Here is a 20841-nt window from a genome sequence, read left to right as displayed (position 1 = left end):
ATAATATTTATTTTAATAAATAAATATAAATAACTAAATATTTTTTTTGATTGGTGAAAGCACTAGGATTTTTAGCTTGGCCCTTGCTGCAGGTGAGACCACAAATGGGGAGCGTCATCCTGGCACTAACACTTGTTTTTTCTCCTCCTTGGCATTAGCGCTTGGCTGTACATTTCTCCTCGTCTCTCCTCCACTACTAGCATGTCCTCCTACAAATCGTCCTCCTACATGTCCACCTTATATGTCCTACCACCAGCAACACGTCCACAATGATAGCCCATAAATGGCATGAACATCCTATGAGCCAAGCGGGGATTTGAACCTTGGTTGCACCATTAACAATGCAACCACTTAACCATCACACTACAGGATGAATCTTATTAAATAACTAAATATTGATATTTTTCTATTGTCATATTTGGTGATTACGATTATTATATTAAAAGTTCATGAGAATAAATATGGACGATTATAAATTTTATGTATTATGATTACAATACTAAAGCCGCTTGGTGGATTTCACCATCATACTCAAATACAAGGAGTTTGTTTGATTGGGAGAGCAAAAGCATCAAAATTGAAGCAGCAAACAAGAAATGGTGCCCAACTGTCTTTGTGATTTGTTTTTATGCATTCGATAACGTCAAAAAAATATTAAAAAGTATGGCTAAACTGGTCAGATTTGTTCCCTGTTCACTGTTATCTGTTTGTTTTGCTCAGGTTCATCTGGGACAAATCTGCAGAGTTTAAAAGTCCCCTTGCTGAATTTACATCGAACCCGATACAGCTCTCGGGACAAATAGCAGCAAACCAATAACATAGATTGTTTTTATATGTTTTTTGCTAGCTTGCCGGTTCGGGTTCCAAGAACTGATACGTCGTTAGGGCGAAATTTTGAAAAGGGTTTGGGTTCGTTTGGGTTCATTAGTACAAAAACATTTAATTTTTTTTTTATATATATATATATATATATTTTTTTTTTAAAAAATATTTGTGCTGGCTATAAGCATGGATTAAGATTAGCATGTCACATAGCATCATATAAACAACAAAACAAACATAAACTTGTAATCATAGCATCATGGTCATACCGTAATAGCATCAGCTAATTTCCTCCTCCTCCTCATGCTCCTCATCATTGACATTGACATTAGATGAGCCAATGCCACTTGCACTTGCACTTTAAGTTTGCTCGCTCTCTGAGTCAACAAGTGTCAATGCAAGAAGCTGAGAAGTGGGAGCATCCAAATCAGTATGCTCTGGCTCTATATCGCACATCTTCGTTTCCCCTTGTGTGTAGTCACGTCGTTTGTGTGAAAGAAGACGTAGGTTGGAATGCACATATACTAAATTCTTCGCTCTTTTTGATGGCGACCTATTGCGCTTTGTTGAGTGGATGAAAGAGTATGTGCTCCAATTTCTTTCTGAAGTAGATGAACTAGCAACCTACGAAGACAAAGTAAACAATTAAAGTTATACATTAATAAAATTAAAATAAAAAATTAATACCAACCTATGAAGACAAAGTAAACTATAAATAAACTTGTGATAAATTTTAATTAATTAAACTTACTTTTGATAAAAAATTTACAGCGAGGGGTTGTAGGTGTTGGAGGTATGCACCATGGAAGTACCACCAGCTATGAGCATCCTCCTTGGATCTATGACGAAGTGCATCAACACTTAGACCATTCCCATTTGTGAATTCTATGAACTCATTTGTAACAATATCTTGCAGATCATCATCAAGATATAGTCTAAGAAATGCTGCCTTGTACCCATCAGATACTTCTAGATCTCTCCATGGTGGAATCCTTCCTGGTTTATCAAGAAACTGATTGCTATAGTACTTTGGTGTCAAGGCATAGGCAAGAAGATGCAAAGGAGTGGTCATCTTATTCCGCCTTTCTACAATAACTGCTTTTACTTCTTTGAAGAATTTCTCCTCGGGGTCATTCTCTTTTGCATTTATAGTGAACTTTATTTTTTCAAGCACTGAGTCAATGCCATCATAAATCTCACCAAGGCAAGGCCTATCCATGTCGGTATAGCGAATCATACTCATAATGGGCTCAGTGATACTTAGGAGATGTGTAGCAATATCCCACCATTTCTCATTCAATATTGTCTCCCAAATTTTTTCTGCCCTCTCATTGCTACTCTGCTTCCATATAGTCCAATTGTTGCTGATCACCATATTGCATAGTGCCACTCTAACTTTCACAAGTCGTCTTAAGACGATTGTGTTTGATGCGAAATGGGTCTCAACAACCTTTAACACAAATTAATGCCAAAATGATTAAAAAATAAAGCCAAACTTTAAAGAAGAATACACAATATAGCTTACACAATGATATTATGAACATTGAAATTAAAAAAATCAGAAAATGTAAAATTAAATTACTATTTCACTTACCTTCAATAGCTCCAAATTCGAAAAGGATCTAAAAATCCCTTGAGACATGTGGTGGTTTGTGATGAACATTTGGATGCCCTCAGCCTCTGCATACACATCTCTGATCCATTTTATTTTAGTCCCAATCCTTTGTAGTATAAGATTGAGTGAATGGACCGCACAAGGTGTCCAAAAGATGTGATCATAGCGTTCCTCAACCAACAACCAGCAGCTCTACAATTTCTTGCATTGTCCGTTATGACTTGGACAACATTGCTGGATCCCACTGACTCAATAGCGGAGATGAGAATTTCTGCAATAAATTGGCCATCTTTTACTTGGCCCTCACAATCCACAACTTTCAAAAACATTGCCCCTTTAGGGGACACTGCTATGACATTGATCAAGGGATGATTTTTAGCGTCTTTCAACCCATCTGAAACAGTTGTTACACTTGTCTCGGCCCATGAATCCCTTATGGGTTTCAATGCATCTTCAACCCTCTTCACCTCTTTGTCCAATAATGTTCCACGTACGTTCTCATAAGCTGGGCCCTTATACCCTCTTGGAGCTTCGTTAACACTTGTTATCATTTGCTTCCAATATGGGGAGCGAACAACATTGAAAGCCAACCCATTTGCGCAAATGCACCTTTCTACATCTTGGTCAGCAATGTCTCTACTCTCATTTTGAAATGTGGTTTCTAAAGGCTCCTTTGTTCTTTTGCGTGTCAAGGGTGGTTCACTTTCAGGTTCATTTGTGGAAAATAAGGGGTGGCCTTCTACTACAACATCGGGATTAGATGGGGCTTGCACTCCCCTTGTTTTCTTTGGTGCGGTTTGATTCAATCTACTACGGGCTTCTCTCTCTTCTTCCTCCTCATGCTCCCTAATTATTTCATCATTGTCTCATCTAGTATAGGTTTACCATCTTCTCCAGGGCATTTTTTGATGCCTCTTCCTTTTATTCCACACAAATGGCCTACCACCCGATAATATGAACTATTACGTTCAATACCACATCCTTGGCATCTCCAACGGAATCCCCCACCTCCTGAAGTGGTTTTAAAATGTCAACATACTTTCATAAGGGAGAATTTGGATCATTTCTTTGTTTTGTAATTGTTTGTTCATTGCCAATGGAGGAAGAGGTAGATGCCATTCTAGTTCCTATGGCAAGAAATAACATAAACATATTAAAAAACAAAAACAAAAACAAAATAATGAAAAACAATAAATGTTTCATGTTTGACAATTTGTGAAACAAAAATAGTTGGAAAAAATGTTAAAAAACCTACCTCTTGTAGCCAATGGGAGCTTGCAAATGTATGGAAATGATGTTGCCACACTTGTTGAAGCTTCAAAAATCAGTCCTAAACTCCTATTTGATCTTGGAAGCCAAACTTTGTTCACCCTTTCTTCAACCTGCTGTCAAAAAACTTTTGTTTGCAACACAAATGAGGAGAAATGAACCAAGATTATGTTTTAGAAGTCACTTTTAGTGTAGAAAATTCACTTTTTACATGGCGGATTCCAAAAAATAATTAAATTTTGCATAAAATATGGCTTTTTGGGCCGCCCAATCGCCCGGGTTCGACATGGGTCTGCTTGGGTTCAATCTTGGTCCGCCCGGGTTCGAGCTGGGTCCGCTTGGGTTTGATCTTGGTCCACTCGGGTTTGAGCCAGGTCGAACCACCTTTGATTTTTGCCCTGGTCGAACCAAGGTCGGACTGGACCCGAACCATGGACCCGGACTGAATTGGACCGGTACCAGGGGTGCCAAGGGGCGAACCCGGTAAGCTAGGTTTTTTGTAAGGACGTACCTAGGATGAGCCCAACCCCATTTTTTATTTTTTGCCATACCAGCATATCTGAACATCTGTGTATATATAATTTTGATTCAACTCTTTTCTGGTAATTATTAACAACGTGTTAGGTAATGTGTGCTACCAAAATGTTATTTGCTAGTCATTCATTATGAGTATACATGGTTCAACATTTTCTGCTTGTTAGAATACGCTGATAGTTCGTTTCTTGTTTGCATTGTGATCTCAAAATTTCACAATCATGAAACTGATGTTGTGGCCATCAAGTAGAGTAGAGTAATTTTGTTGGGTGATCTTACTTTGGAATTTAGAGATAGTAAATTAATTTTAAGGTTTTATAAATGCAGGAGAGATGTTTCCTTCCTTTATTGGCTGCTTTGCTTTCATCACCTAGTCTACGTTCAGGAACTGGGTATACTCTGGATATTTTTGTAGACCTCGTCACAACTATTGAAGCTATACTTCTTTCACTTCTTTTATGTCGTTCTGGTATGCGTGTTCTCATAATTCAAATTCTTTTTTATATGGACAAATGATTAATTACTGCTTTAGATGATATATTGAAATTAATTTTCTTTTTCAGGGTTATTGTTTTTTGTGAGTGAACCTGAAGCTACAGCAGCTCTTGTTGTTGCACTGCAAGGGGTGGAAGATATAAACAGAGAAGAATTTCTATCTCTGAGATATGCAGCAGTGATGATATCCAAGGGTTTCTTTTGTCCTCCACAGGACATTGGTATGATAGTTGAGACAAATCTTAGAGTGGTTAGTGCCATATTATCCACATTTGACTTCATTATGATAACAAAGAAAGAGGATTGACTTCATTATGTGTAACAAAAGTTTGGGATTATAACATTGTGAATGCCACTAACAGGGAACATGACTCTAGACTTATTGTATATAGAAATTTTAATTTAATATTTCTTTCTGGGCTGCAGGTGAGTGCCATTGATCGGTTGATTGGTGCAGCTCTTCACTCAGAAGAACTGCTTTGGGCATTGTGGGATCTTTGTTCCATATCTAGGTTGTGCATTAGTTTGATGCCATTCATAAAACTATTTCTATTTGACTGTGAATTTGGCATACATCACATGTAAGTAATGCCTGACGTTTCTTATTTTACAGGTCTGACATTGGAAGGCAGGCGGTTTTAGCTATAGGGTTCTTTCCAGAGGTATTTGGATTTGAAGTTATACAACCTTTCATAGAGTTTAATCCCAAGTTTGAACCTCATGATAATGGATATTGATTGAGAAGTTGGAACCTCACAATAATGGATATTGATTGAGGAACCTCACAATAATGGACATTTGTTCTTGATTTATACAGGCAATATCTGTTCTGATGACAGTTTTACAATCTGGGAAGGAATCGGAATCATTGAATGCAAATAGTGGTAGGTGGTTGCAATGTAAGGGTCGTTTTATTGTACACAACTCTTTTATATTTCTATCTAAACATTTCTTTATTTGCTTGATAGTATCAGGTACTAGCCCATTGAGCCTTGCAATTTTCCATGCTTCAGCAGAGCTGTTTGAAGTTATGGTGAATGATTCGACTGCTTGCAGTATGAATACCTGGATTCCACATGCAGTTGATCTTCATAAAGCTTTACATTCCTCTTCTCCTGGTTCCAATAAGAAGGATGCTCCAACAAGGTTATTGGAACGGGTTGATGCTGCAGTTGTATATCACAAAAAAGGAGCCATTGGACTATTAAGATATGCTGCTGTTCTGGCATCGGGTGGGGATGCCCAGTTGACTTCAACAAGTTTCTTGATATCGGATCCAATGGAGATTGAGAATATTGCAGCAGTTGATTCAGGTGGAAGTGCAGATTTCCAGTCTGTTGAGAGCATACTCGGAAAGCTTGTAACGGATAAACTTTTTGATGGAGTTATATTGCGCGATTCATCTGTGCCACCATTGACAACAGCCATGCGGATCTTGTCATTTCTTGCTGAGCATCCGGTATGAACACCAAATTCTCTGACTTGCTACAACTTGTAATAACTATTCATTTATCTCAATTGTGATCACCAGTTGTTCATAGTTTTAAATTGATATAATTTATTTCATCAACTGTCCATAATTCTCTTGTTAGGGAATTGCTGCAGTTCTTTATGAAGAAGGAGCAGTTACTGTTGTGTATGTTATTATAAGGAATTGTGCTATGATGTTAGAAAGGTCATCTAACACTTATGGTAGGTTCTGTTTATATGTTACTATTTTCTGTATAAGTGAAAAGAAAAATTACAATATTAATAGTTTATAGCTTAATTCTGACAAAGGTAGGAATACATGCCCATAAGCCATGGACAATATTGATGGTTTATAGCTTAACATAAGGATGCATTTGCAATACAGATTACCTTGTTGATGAAGGGGCAGAATGTAATTCTACAGCTGATTTGCTTTTGGAGAGAAGTCAAGAGCAGTACCTCATTGACATGTTGTTTCCTTCTCTTATCTTGTTGCTTACCGTACTAAGGAAATTGCAGGTATGATGCAGTTACTATGTTTATAGTATAGTAGAAAAACATTTGTGTGTACTGTCATCTGTGATTTTTCATAAGGAGTGATGAACATTATGACATTGTAATTTTTCTAGAGGCTTATAATATTTTACTAATCTATCATACCCTATTTGTGTTGTATAAATTAAAATCCATGTAGTCAAGCTTTTGCAAAGATGATAGTATTTAAAATTAGTATGGTCTGTTTTAGTTGTGATCTGTGTATCTCTTACATACAGGAGAGAAATATTGTACATTGGAAAACCATGAGGGCATATTGTGTGGGTAAATTAAAGCTATCCATAACTGGAATGACTTTTTTAACATGAACATGTGACCTTTGATAAGACTGTAGGCATTATACACATTTTCTATGCAGTCTAATACCTTGTCACTTTGCAAATGCTATCATTCTCTTTGGAATACTAAGTGTTATTGAATTGGACTGTTGGGATGCATCGGTAGCATATATCTGTCCAAAGTTCCAAACTACCACTTTCTATTATGATGATAAATGCCTTTTGTTTTCGAAGGTCCTCTTTATATTCTCTGTAAATTTCTGGTTGCATTCCCTGCAAGAAAGAATAGTTTGTTGGTGTCTTGGCTTATGCTCAGGATCATTTACTCTGGGAAGAAAGAGTAGAAGATCTCACTTCTTAGGTGTTCAAAGACTGGGACACACTGTTTTATTTTTGCCTGGACTTTGTGGCTAGTCATTGAGGTAAAATGTGGGGCTGAAGCATAATAGTCTGTCTCACATCTAGACCGTGTATATATCAATTTGTGTAAAATAGTGTGTCCCTGTCTTTGAACACAAGGAAGAACAAATTACTTTCATTGTAGATGACATTCTCGACATGTATATTTGTATCCCATAAACATTCAATCTGGTATGCTTTCCTTTCAAGCCACGTGTATTGAATTTAGTGGCTGAAATTTTGGGGGTCAAAGGAAGTTATACGAATACAATTTTACAAGTAGCTATCATTGCTGGATTTCCAAAAAAGTATTATTGTATTATGTTTTAGTTAAATATTATATATTCTTAATTTTTTAACCAACATAGGTATGTTACAAAAACAATAACCTTATTTGAATTATGCTAAAAAACCAATCATTTTTTTTTAATTTGTAGTTCAAGTTATGCGTTACAGGAAAATGTTAATAAAAAATGTTAAAACTATAATTAACACTTTATTGAAAGCAAAAACAAAAACAATGTTGTCGAGTGTAACTAAGGACATCACTGAGCCCTTTTAAGGATGGGTGTTTAAGCATTTCAATGTGCTTTTTACTCGTATTATCTCAATGTTCCATTAATGGGGAATCCATTACACGTGTCAGGCTATCTTAACATGGAGTGGGCTCTGAACTGTAGTTGTCCACCATTGAAAGCTGTCATTACCACGGTGCATTACACCACAATTTAATGAATGAAAACTAATCAAATTTGATACAAATGTTTTTATAAAATTCTAATTAAATACAAAATGAATCTACCTAGAAAGTACTACAAATCAATAGTTTACATCATTTTTGAATTCGTGATAGTTTGTTTTAATTGACAAAATATGATGGCTGTTGAAAAAGCCTAAATTCAATGTTCCCCAAACACGAGAATGGGGCACACTATTGTGCTGGTGTTCCCCCCTTTGTCTTATATTTTCTGGTCTCTTTTCAGGAGTGAGGAGACATTCAAAAGTGATCCAAATTCTTATATTCTTTTCTCAGTTTTAATTTAACATATTCTAGGTAATATTGTTGTAAAAATATTTGGTCATTGTGATTGAATTCTTAACTAGCTTGTTAAGAAGCATTTTCAACTAGAACATCAATATGTAGAAATTGATTGTCTTCATTTGATAAGGTTAGGCATTGAAAACCTTGCATTTTCTGGTATGGTTCATCTTGGAATTGGATTCAGATCTGAATCAACTGTGGATTTGGATAGGGTTCGAGTTTCAGTAGTTAAAATCATGTGCAATCATCTAAAGGACATTCAAGTGATTTTAGGGTCAATGTGGCATTTACAGGTCTATTCCTTTATCAGACATCCAAAACCCTAATTGACAGTCTGAAAACCAAAGATGACAGCCATATAATAGATTTTGTGTGTTTAACTCCTTGCAGCAACAACAAATAGATATTTTGTATGTAATAACAGGTCACAGCATCAGCAAATCGGCATTTCTGATTTTGTGTTGGCAGCAATAATAGATATGAGATGCAACAATAATGGGAAATTGAGAACGCAACTATATATAACTTCATACCTAATTGTGTGTAACTTCATACTGTATGGATTTGAAAGAGGGTAAGGATGTAACAACTAAATAAATCTTTTTTTATCATAATATAATTTTATATACTGTTTTTATTTTATAATATTTACTATTCAGTACAAATTTATATACTGTTACTCTCCATAATACTATATGTTGTATTTATCATAATGTTTTTTATATTTATCATACTAATATAAGTTATCATACTATATTTTAATATAAATTAGTATAAATTTATGATAAATATTAAATTAATAAACAGTATATAAAGTACTAATAATTAGATAAAAGCAATATATATTTATGATTTTTATATGCTTTTTGTACATACATACCCAAAAGTTAAAATGTATTCATCCCTCAATTTATTCTTTTGCTGTGTTGGTGTAAAGTATCCATGTACCCATACCTGCACTTGATTCTGATTCAGTAATTTAGCAATAATACTACCGGTGCATTTTGTTTCTAAGCATCAAAATTTGTTGTTGAAATTATTTTGAGTATTTTGACCCTTTCAAAATGGAATGTGACAAAGGTGGATAACAATAACAAGAATTTCAATAGAATGTGCAATTTCACTGCATAAAAGAGGGATGCCTTAATGCCGTCTCTTTGGTTTTCTTAAAAATATTTTCCTGAAAGTGAGAAAGGGTGAAATATCCCTGTAATATCTTATTCTAATTTGGCAACACTTAATGTTGGTGTTGGAAATAAGCCACACCCGAACCGACGATGGACTGGTCCAAGAGGAGCACTCCAGCAGCGTATGGAAGGTCCTAGGTTCGAGTCCTAGCTGGTCCATGTCTCAACATGGTATCAGAGCCAGGTTCAGGCTAAGAGCCCCAAGCACACGAGAGGTGTGGCTTAAGGGGGGGTGTTGGTGTTGGAAATAAGCCACACCCGGACCGACGATGGACTGGTCTAAGAGGGGCCAGTAGCTCAGTGGTAGAGCACTCCAGCAGCGTATGGAAGGTCCTAGGTTCGAGTCCTAGCTGGTCCATGTCTCAACACTTAACTCAATTCCAAATTTCGATTCACTGATGTGCATGTATTGAATTGGAGATTTTAACATTCAAGCATGCAAGTATTCAATGTAAAAACATGAACAAGGGATAGCATATAGAAGAAGTTAAATGTTTTAGGAACAATAAATAATGCCTCCTTATTTCCCCTACAACAGTAATCAGAAATGAATAACAATAATATCCCAGAAAGAGCTATTTTTATTCTGCAATGTAAACTATTGAAGAAACAATATTCTCAATGATTCCTCAAGTACAGAACAGATTGCACCTTATTCACCTCATTTAAATATTACCCAGATTCATATCGATGAACACCTAGATGGGATGTCACAGCCGCTATGGTTCACTCAAGGAGCCGATATTATGATTTAGTGCCTGCGTTGGAAGTCGCAGGGTACAAACTTATGCATAGGGACTAAGTTGGTAGATAATATCTCCAGGGATATTGTTCAATACAATCAAGTTTTCCAGGCCAATCTTCAGATATATTTACTACCACTTCTGGAACTGAAATAAGATTAGGAGCTCCGGGAAATTGATGTCGTTCCAGATAGAAATCGCGCTATTGAGCTTAGAGCGATTATTTCTGCCTCCCGCTTCTCACGGCAAAAGTATTAGATAAATATTCAAATGCCAATCCTCAGATAAATTGGGAACCTTCAATATTGCTCTCACGGAGTTTATTAATTCCACCATCCACCAACACATCAATGCCTTCAGATTATTGTCTCCACAACAATACGAAGAACTATTAGAATGTTTACTTCCATGTTAGTCACCTATTTTTAGTTCCTTGGTTAATGGTCATTTACTTTTTTTATGTAATTAGCTTTTAAGCTTAATTTAGCGTTTAGCTCTTTAGTCTTTTACTTTAATGTTATGTTCTAATTATAGAACATCGTCTTGTAACCTCTTTATATACGTGTGTATATCGTTCAATGTAATCATCCGATTATTGAATCATTCATTCAATTTATTTTTCATGGTATCAGAGCAAGGTTATTAAAAATTTCGAAAGTTTTTGTTAGTAAAATTTTTTGAAGTTTTTATTGAAGAGATTTTTTTAAAACTGTTTTTTTTTTAAAAGAAAGAGCAAGTTTTTTTCTCTTTTTGGGCGGATTTTTTTTTTTTGCAGGTTGAAATTTTTTCTGGGGTTTCTGCAATTTTTGACTAGGGTTTTGACCATTCAGTTCAAATCGAAATTTTATTCTAGTTGCAGATTCTTGTTGGGTTTCTCAAGACCTCAACTGGGTCGTCAAATTTTTTTGGGTGCATCATTTTCTGTGCCTCATTTTTTGAGCCGTCGGATATGCATTCTGATTTCAGATTCTTGTTGGGTTTTTCGAGAGATTTTCTGGGTTGGTCTCAGATTTTTTTGAGGCCTTGTTTTCCGTGCCTTCAATTTTGTGCCAGCAAATTTGCCTTGGAATTTAAAAACAGTTTGCAATTTCTGGTAATTATGTGGATGTCAGGAATTTTGCTGTCTTCTAGGCAACATCGTTTATGCTGTTTTAAGTTTGCATAAAATTTTAATTTCTGGGTTTCTTCCAAACCTTGAAATTCGCGCCTTGGAATTCATGCTAGAATTCTCTTATAGGGTTTTAGTTTTTTTTCAGCAGCTGCTTCTATTCTGATTTTTTAAAAAATCAGATTCTTCTGTCTCTTGCTTTCACTCAGTTGACCTCGATCAACCTCGATTTCCGTGATGGCATCATTAACCAACATCATGTTGGAACACAGTCAAAAGTTCAACGGCCGCAACTACAACACTTGGAAACAGCGTATGCTTACCATCTTTGAGTATCGTTGCCTTGATCAGCTTGTTTTGGGCAAGGAATCTCGTCCTACAACAGCAGGTGATGATCAAGACAAACATGATGTGAAGATTTGAGAGGCTGTCATGCTTATCAAACTCTCCGTCACCGATGATCAACTCTCACAGGTGCCTTAAGGTAAAACAACAAAAGAGATCTGGGATCTTTTGAAGGATCTTCATGAAACATCCGATAAGAGCCGAGCTTTCTTTCTGAAGATTATGTTGTTTTCTATCATGATGGATGAGAAGTCATCTATCCAGGCACATCTTACGAAGATCAATGACATCTGTGATCAGTTGGAAGTTATAGGCCAAACCATAGTTGAAAAACTCGGACTCACAAAAACTCGGGAAAAAACTCGACAATAACTCGGTAACTTTATCGAACATTTGAAAATACAATCATATAATCATATTACATTTTAACTAGTTATTCAGTCATATAATCATATTACATTTTTATTCGCACTAAAAAACCAAATGAAAACCTTGGCGCATCCTGTCTCATGGCCAAAAAATAGAAGTTTCGAATCAAATTTATAATTCTTGACGAGTTTTTCTCGAGAAATAGGGTTTAATGCGCGAGATTTTGCGAGTATTTCCTCAAAAACGCTGCGTGTTTTTATAGAAACTCGGAGCCGAGTTTAATGGTGAGTGACTCGGCTAGAGTTTTGACCCGCGAGTAGTTGCGAGTTTTTGAAAAACCCGCAGAGTTTTCATCTATGGGCCAAACCATGGTGGAAGAAGATATGGTAGTGATCACATTGAAAAGCCTTCCCAGATCCTACGAGCTTTTCATTGATACGCTCAATATCTCCTCTACTAGTGTTGATTTATAGTTTCCTGATCTCTGCAACAAGCTGCTATAGTAGGATCAATGGAAGCAACAGTTTGGAAGCAGCGCTAGTTCATCCACTGAACATGCTTTCACAGCCTCAGCTTCACATAAGTACAAGGGTAAAGCTTCGTCCTTCCAATAGAAAGTTCAAGGTCAACCTCAACAGTCTTCCAAAAAGAAGAGCTTACAGTGTTCCTACTGTCATATATATGGCCATTTGGTGAAAGATTGCCGGAAATTGATAGCATCCCAACAATCCAAACAAGGAGGGTCCAAGCAGAAAGCCAATTCCGCCACGCATCTTGATCAAAAGGAATCTGCCTTCTATGCGTTCATGGCCCAAACCTCCTCTGATGATGTTCAATTATCAGCTTGGTACATTGACTCTGGAGCCTCTCGACATTTCACACATTGTCGGGATTGGTTTATAGAGTTCATGCCTTTCACTGATTAAGTGATCTTTGGTGGAGGTGAAGAGTATACTGTTGTCGGCAAGGGCCACGTTCAGATTTCATCTGGTGGGAGGGATTTAATATTCCTCAATGTATACTTTGACCTGGTATGAAGCTCAATCTACTGTTAGTCAGATTATGCAACATTCACCACAGTTGGATGTCGTCTTCGGGTTGCACAAGTGCAACATTGTTAACATGGAGACTCGCACTACAGTTGCAGTTGGTATTGAGGATCATGGTCTTTATAGACTTGTTGATTCTACTGGTTCTCAGGAGCTCGCCATGGCAGCTAGGATTACTTCCATCAACACTCTTTGGCATCAGCGATATGGGCATCTCAATGTCCACTATCTCTCTCAGTTGGTTCGAGAGGATCTAGTCGTAGGATTACTTGAGATTCAAACTTAGAATCATGGAGTTTGCAGAGCGTGTCAAACTGGAAAGCAACATAGGACTCCGCTTTTAGATGGAGACGCTTGGAGAGCATCCAAGGTCTTGTAGCTCATTCATGCGGACATCTGTGGTCCCATGAACACTCCATCAGTCACTGGATGCAGGTATTTTCTATTATTTGTTGATGATTTCAGCAGACGCATGTAGGTTTATTTTCTTAAGCAGAAATTAGAGGTGTTCACCATGTTTCAGACGTTTAAGGCCTTAGTGGAAAAAGAGTCTAGCTGTCAGATAATCACTCTTCGGTCCGACAATGGAGGGGAATTTTTTTCTACAACTTTCACCAACTTTTGTGCATCACATGGCATTAAGCATCAACTTACCACACCTTACACCCCACAACAAAACAATGTTGTTGAGCGTAGGAACGGTACAGTCACTGAGATGGCTTGGTCTATGTTGGAGCATAGAAATGTTCCAAAACACTTTTGGGCGGAAGTTGTCTTCACTGCAGTCTACCTTCTGAACCGGTCTCTCACAAAGGTTGTTAAGAAGATGACTCCAGAGGAAGCTTGGTCTGGCAGGAAGCCCAAAATCAGTCATTTGAAAGTTTTTGGCTCTATAGCTTATGTTTGGATTCCAAATGCCAAGCGCACCAAACTGGATCCAAAGAGTCAGAAATTGATGTTCACCGGCTACAGTGACAACCACAAGGCATATCCGTTGATTGATATAGACACTAATCACCTCATATTCAGTCGAGATGTAGTATTTGATGAAGAAAGACGGCCTTTTCAGCCTTCCTCTCCTGATTTGAGCATTGAGGATCACCCGCCAAAGACTGCAAGTATGGGTGTTTGTCTTCCCTTAGCTCCACATGATGGGAGGGATTCAATTGACTCTAAAGTTGTGGGGTCTCCCAGGCACGACATTGCACCCCCTGACTTTCCTCAAGATCTTCTAGATCCACATCTAGAGGAGCTTGCTCCAGATATTCCAGGTAATCTTCATCCTGCAGCAGATGTTGGTACTTCTACTCTCTGATCTAAGTGGTGGGCCAAGACCATTGGCGATCTTCATGATGATGAGCTCATTGAGGGTAGATCAGTTAGAGGTAAGAGCATGCAACACAATTACTCTTTCTCTTATGGCCAACATTCACAATATTCATGAGCCTCAAACATATACAGAGGCTAAAGGTGTACCTGAATGGGAAAAGGCTATGGCAGTTGAGCAACAGTCTTCTGAAAAACAACACTTGGGTATTGTCCGATCTTCCTCTAGGGAAGAAGCCCATTGGCTGCAAATGGGTGTTTAAAATCAAGTATAAAGCTGATGGAAGCCTTGATAAGTACAAGGCTCGGTTGGTGGCAATAGGGTTTTCATAGAAGGAGGGCATCGACTATGAGGAGACATTTGCTCCCACAGCCAAAATGAGTACCATTAGGCTTGTCGTCGCTCTCTCAGCTCAATTTGGATGGAAAGTTCATCAAATGGACGTCAAGAGTGCCTTTCTCAATGGTGATTTGCAGGGAGAAGTCTACATGACGCAGCCTCCAGGTTTCAAGGTTGGCGGTAACGAACACCAGGTATGTAGACTAGTCAAAGCACTCTATGGCCATAAACAGGCTACTCGTGCATGGTACATCAAAATTGATAAGTACTTGATTGATCAAGGCTTTCAGAGCAGTCCTTCAGATCCCTATTTGTATGTCAAACATACTAGTGATGATATTCTATTTCTAGTAGTCTATGTTGATGATCTCATCATTACTGGCAATGTAGCACATTTGATCATGCAGGTCAAACAAAATTTGTGTCTGCATTTTGATATGACAGATTTGGGACTTCTCCATTATTGTCTTTGTGTAGAGGTTTGGCAGATTGATAGCCACATATTCATTTCTCAGTCAAAGTATGCCAAGAGCCTACTGGATAAGTTTTGAATGCAAGATTGTAAACTTGCATCTACACCTATGGAGATAGGGCTCAAATTATCAGCCAAACCAGATTCACCTGTAGTGGATGAGTCTTCATTCAAGCAACTAGTGGGCAGCCTCATCTATCTCACCGCCATTAGACCTGACATCAGTTATGCTGTGAGCTATATTTCTCACTTCATGTCAGCTCCAAAAGTTGAACATTGGGTTGCAGCCAAGCGTGTGCTTAGATATGTGAAGGGCACTCCTGATTTTGGCATTCTGTACAGCAGAAGCAAAGATCCTAGGTTGGTTGGTTTCACAGACTCAGATTGGGTAGGTTGTGTTGATGACAACAAGTCAACTTCTGGGTATGTTTTCAGCTTGGGTACAGGTGCAGTCACATGGACCAGCAAGAAGCAACATGCAATAGCTCTTTCCTTGACCGAAGCAGAGTATCGAGGAATTGTTAAGGCAGCATGTGAGGCAATTTGGCTACGTACGATGCTTGTAGACATGCAAATGTCTCAACCAGGACCTACTCTCTTGTTTTGTGATAATCAAGGGGTTCTAAAATTAGCCAAAAATCCAGTCTTCCATGAGCGGACAAAGCATGTGGAGCTTCATTGTCATTTCATCTGCCAACATGTTGAAGATGGATCAGTGATACTGCAGTACATTCCTACAGAAGATTAGACTGCAGATATCCTCACCAAGTCCTTGAGCCCGACAAAGTTTCTCAAATTTAGAGGGCAGCTTGGTGTGATAGATAGCATGACCATTAAGGGAGGGTATTAGAATATTTAATTCTATGTTAGTCACCTATTTTTAGTTCCTTGGTTAATGGTCATTTACTTTTTTTATGTAATTAGCTTTCAAGTTTAATCTAGCTTTAATGCTTAATTTAGTGTTTAGCTCTTTAGTCTTTTACTTTAACGTTATGTTCTAATTATAGAACTTCCTCTTGTAACCTCTTTATATATGTGTGTATATCGTTCAATGTAATCATCCGATTATTGAATCATTCATTCAATTTATTTTTCAAGAACCGTCAACTTAATAATATTTGCCAATCCTTGTGATAGCTTCAGCCGACTAATTGAAGCCCACACCTTGTAAAATTGGGCTATTATTTATTTCTTTCAGCCCTTACAATGTTCGCTAAACTTCACCAAACCATGTCTCCATTAAAATAATCGCAAATATGGAAAAGAACGACAATGACAATAGCATTCAGAATAAAATACCTTTATTTCCCCAAACCACCTACAGATATAGAAATCTGCAACTCAGTAAATATCCTTATTATTGGAACTTCTGCAAATTTGTCTCCACAAGAGACTTCACAAATTTGTGGAAATTTGACTCCTTCGCGAATCCACTCCCAGGAAGAGTTGAGTTTTCGTTCAGCCCTTCTATCAACTCCTGAAGGTTTCCATCTCCAGAAATCACAAACCGTTTATCAAATCATAAGCATGCCCTACTTCTCCCAGCAAGCTTCCTTATAAAGACCTTCGAGAACTTTCTAGAAGATAAGGCCGACTTGAACATTGGAAAACTTTATTTAATAAAGTGACATTATATTATTTTATTAGCTAATTAAATTAAATAATATTAAGTCATCATTTAAATATTTTATTTATTGTTTGACAACTTAATAAAAATCAATTTAACTAAATGTCACTTAAAAATTGGGGACATTACAAAGGGAAACAAGACAGAAATGGAAAGGGCAACCTTCACATAGATTAAACGCAGATTACTGCTCTATGAAACTCGTAAGGATTTATGAAAGTTGAGTTGGCCTTCTCTTATTATTTTTCAACATGGAAAGTGAATGAATGATCCATATGCAGCAAGGAGTTTGATAAGTTTTGAGACATAGTTCTTCCATCATTATCAACAGTACACGGGGGACTTAAAAGTTCACATTCACATCCCAATGGCGCATAGTCCAATAGAACCATGAAAGTCCACAAGCAATTAGCATTTATTAAATTACAATTTTATATTCTCCATTCCATTAGTAGAGTTGATTTTGAGGAAGGAAAAATAACCAAAAAAAGTTGAAAGCCAAAATCATAGAAAATGTGATGCTCCATGCCACAGTGATAAGTTGACAAATGTTCTTGAATGGTAAGCAGAAACCAAATCCCCATATAAGCAAGCAATTATATCCACAAATTTACTTATCAAATATTTGTTATGATAAATAATAAGAAAATAAATTTACAACCCTAAAGTATGTAGAGAGAAGCCATATTGCTGCTCATTTTCGTTTCTTTTTGTACAACATTTGGCTGAAGTTGTAGTTATATAGTTATCCCAACTATCAATCGACTCCATTCAACTACTTGCCAACTTCACTCCTTGTCCTCTTAAAAGTTAAAATCTTACAATGCAACTCCATTAATATTTTGACTTTCAAACCCAAAAGAATTTAATTATGTTTACAATATACAAATGTTAATTTGACTCTTCAATGGAGCCATATAATCTTCACTTAAATTTAAATCATTTGATAAATTTTATATTGAATACAAAACACTATGACTTTAAATGTTTGTGTTGGAAAGTTGTGTTGTACGCCATGCATCCTTAAGGACATTGTAAAGTTTTTGTTGTTAGGAAAGTTGGCTTACACGTTGTTTAGTAAGATTAAATGTTGTTGTAAGTTGTGGTCCTTATGGAACGAGACACATTACTTTTGTTGCTAGGTTGATTTCTCCTAGCTTAATGTTATATAAGACATTGGAATTGCAAATATAAGTGGGAGCCACAAAAGGACAGGCAAAGGGAATTATGGACATTTGGATTAACTTATGGAACATGTAGAATTATATGGGGTGTGAAGCGTCATGTGTAGCACATGTGGAGATGTGTCCAATATGGAGGGTTATGGCCCATGGTTTGGTAGCTATGTTACCCCGAGTTTCCGGGATGGGGGGGTGGGGCGGGGGATGATAAAGGGGACGACTATATAAAATATAGTGAAAATTCAATATATATAGGAAAATTCTAAATGTTCATATGAAAACATGGATAAAGCATGCATATATACATTATATTCAGACGAAAACATGGATATAGCATGTGTATGATACTATGAAAACATTTTAGAATGTAAACTTTGAACATACAACATTGTCAATAGACTCAATACTCAATATGCCCTCATAATTCAGAGTTTCAATTCTTTCACATTGTCAATATGCATATCATAATAGATATTAAAGAAATAACATACAAAATGCCCAAAGGCTACACTGCTGCCATATTGTTTCATTGTCAATTACTAAATAGTACTAAGTAAATACTTAAAAGCAAAGTATAATGCTGGCCCTAATCTGCATCTCCTAACATTGCATCAAAATCAGAGTGCTCTGAGTCTATGCCACTATCATGGTCCACGTCCACCTCATCCAATGGAATCCCAACCAATCCCTATGGTGTCTCCTCCTCATCAACTTCGGCCACATATTCGGGATCAACATCCCATCATAAAGCTAGAGTCTGTAGATACTTTGGTGTCTGACGATCCTGAAGTCGAAGAGCACTATGCACAACCACCAACTTCTCCGCTCATCTTGAGGTAAGTCTATTCCTCTTGATAGAGTGGATAAGGCCATATGTGGATCAGTTCCTCTCTGTAGCAGAGGAACCGACAACCTGTGAAAGTAGGCGAGTGGCAAGCAATTTCGGTTGTGGTGTATCCCTCCCATGCCATGTCCACCATCCAATAGGGTCTCTTTGGTCTAATATAGCTATGTCCAACCTTGCTTGTGGTTTACTCAATATAGGACCACGAAGATTTGTGAAGTCGAGGAATTGTGCACGAAGTATGGAAGCCTGTCCCTTTGTATATATCTTATCAATGGCCTGCGTGAACCGATCTAAAACCTCATCATCATCACATGGAGGCATCCTTCTATTCCTTGGTGCATACCATTTGGGATTCACTGCATAGGCTGCCACATGAAGCGGGGTGTTCATTATGTTCCACCTCTGTGTTACAATGGGCCTAATATGTTGCTCATAGAACCCCAAAGTAGGATCCTTAGCCAAAATTGTTTTCTCAATCTTCCCAAGCATACTGCCAAATGTCTCATATATCTCTCCAAGACTAGGAGAGTCTGTATCAGCATGTCTAATGACATTTACAATAGGTGAGATGACAGAGCAAACATATCTGCAAGTGCAAAGTTCAAAATATTAAAATCAGAATATGAAAATCAGCAATGTAATATTTAATTTTAAAAACAATCAACAATTTAATAATAAAATCAGCAATGTTTTGCCTCACAGTCGACCACCAATTGTCATCAAGAATCTTTTGTTTGGCAGATTTTCCTTCAATAGAGTTTTATTCTCGCCATCTAGCCCACTCAGGATTCACCACCATCAACTGTAGAGGATCATGCACCTCAAGCATCCTCTCCAACAAGATGAAGTAAGTGGCATACCTACGTTCATTAAAATAATAAAAAAATTTAGTGGCATATCGATATTTTATTCAATGAGAATTAAAATAAAAAATTGGAAGTTTGATGCTCAATTAAGTGGCATTAGCAATTTAGCATACGTTGTTTCAACAAGTCTGAGGAACTCCTTTGAAAATGATCTAAAGAGAGCAAGTGAGGTGTGGTGGTTGCAAATGAACATTTAAATGTCTTTAGCTTCTGCCACCACTTGCTTCACCCAATCTATTTTTCCTATGTTGTTTAATGCATTGTTCAATGCATGAACACAACATGGGGTCCAAAAGATGTGCTTTTAAGCACCCTCCACCATCAAACCTGCTAATTTGCACACACATGCTGAATCAGTGATCACCTGTACAACATTAGTAGCCCCAACCTCGTCTATGGTATTTCTCAAAATGCCAAACTGGAACTCTGCATCCTTACGATTCCCTGAACAATCCACAACTTTCAGAAAATAAGAACTAGTAGGGCTTGTGACAATGATATTGATGAGTGGCCGATGTCTAACATCAGTCCACCCATCCATCACAATAGAGCAACCTTTTCTCATCCAAGTTCGTTTCATATCCTGCATTAACACATTAACTTTGGAATACTCTTTGTCTAAGAGAGTAGTCCGTAGCTTATGATCTCCAGGGGGTGTGAATGTGGGACCAAAAGTGGCTATATCCATGACCTTTTGTTTGAAGTAAGAGGAACGTGCCACATGAAATGAGATGTCATTAGCGAAAAAGAATCTACCAACGGATGACTCTGTAGCTTCACGTCCTTTTATATTAAACAAAGCTTTTACTGACCCTCCCTTATCAATACTCACCTTCCTCTTTCCACTTGTCTCAATTTGACTACTACCAATAGTGGATGTCGTAGGTGAAATGAGATGTCAT

At 37.3% G+C, this 20841-nt stretch overlaps 1 protein-coding gene across 3 annotated transcripts in view; it reads left to right on the top strand.

Moving 5' to 3' along the window:
- LOC131041338 (protein virilizer homolog) overlaps positions 1–20841 on the top strand; it is a 204525-nt gene that overhangs the window by 112800 nt on the left and 70884 nt on the right. For 2 of the 3 annotated variants that reach the window (XM_057974383.2, XM_057974393.2), the window contains 8 exons: positions 4568–4709; positions 4804–4985; positions 5162–5247; positions 5349–5397; positions 5553–5619; positions 5704–6194; positions 6328–6427; positions 6591–6724. In XM_057974383.2, the coding sequence (XP_057830366.2) occupies positions 4568–4709; positions 4804–4985; positions 5162–5247; positions 5349–5397; positions 5553–5619; positions 5704–6194; positions 6328–6427; positions 6591–6724 (1251 nt within the window). The remainder of the gene's footprint in view (positions 1–4567; positions 4710–4803; positions 4986–5161; positions 5248–5348; positions 5398–5552; positions 5620–5703; positions 6195–6327; positions 6428–6590; positions 6725–20841) is intronic. The other variant, XM_057974388.2, reaches the window with a different exon arrangement.

The sequence above is a fragment of the Cryptomeria japonica genome, chromosome 11 (assembly GCF_030272615.1).
Source record: "Cryptomeria japonica chromosome 11, Sugi_1.0, whole genome shotgun sequence".
In the NCBI taxonomy this organism is placed as follows: Eukaryota; Viridiplantae; Streptophyta; class Pinopsida; order Cupressales; family Cupressaceae; genus Cryptomeria; species Cryptomeria japonica.
The sequence above is the reverse complement of the archived record's forward strand: the minus strand, read 5'-3'. Positions and strand labels throughout refer to the sequence as shown.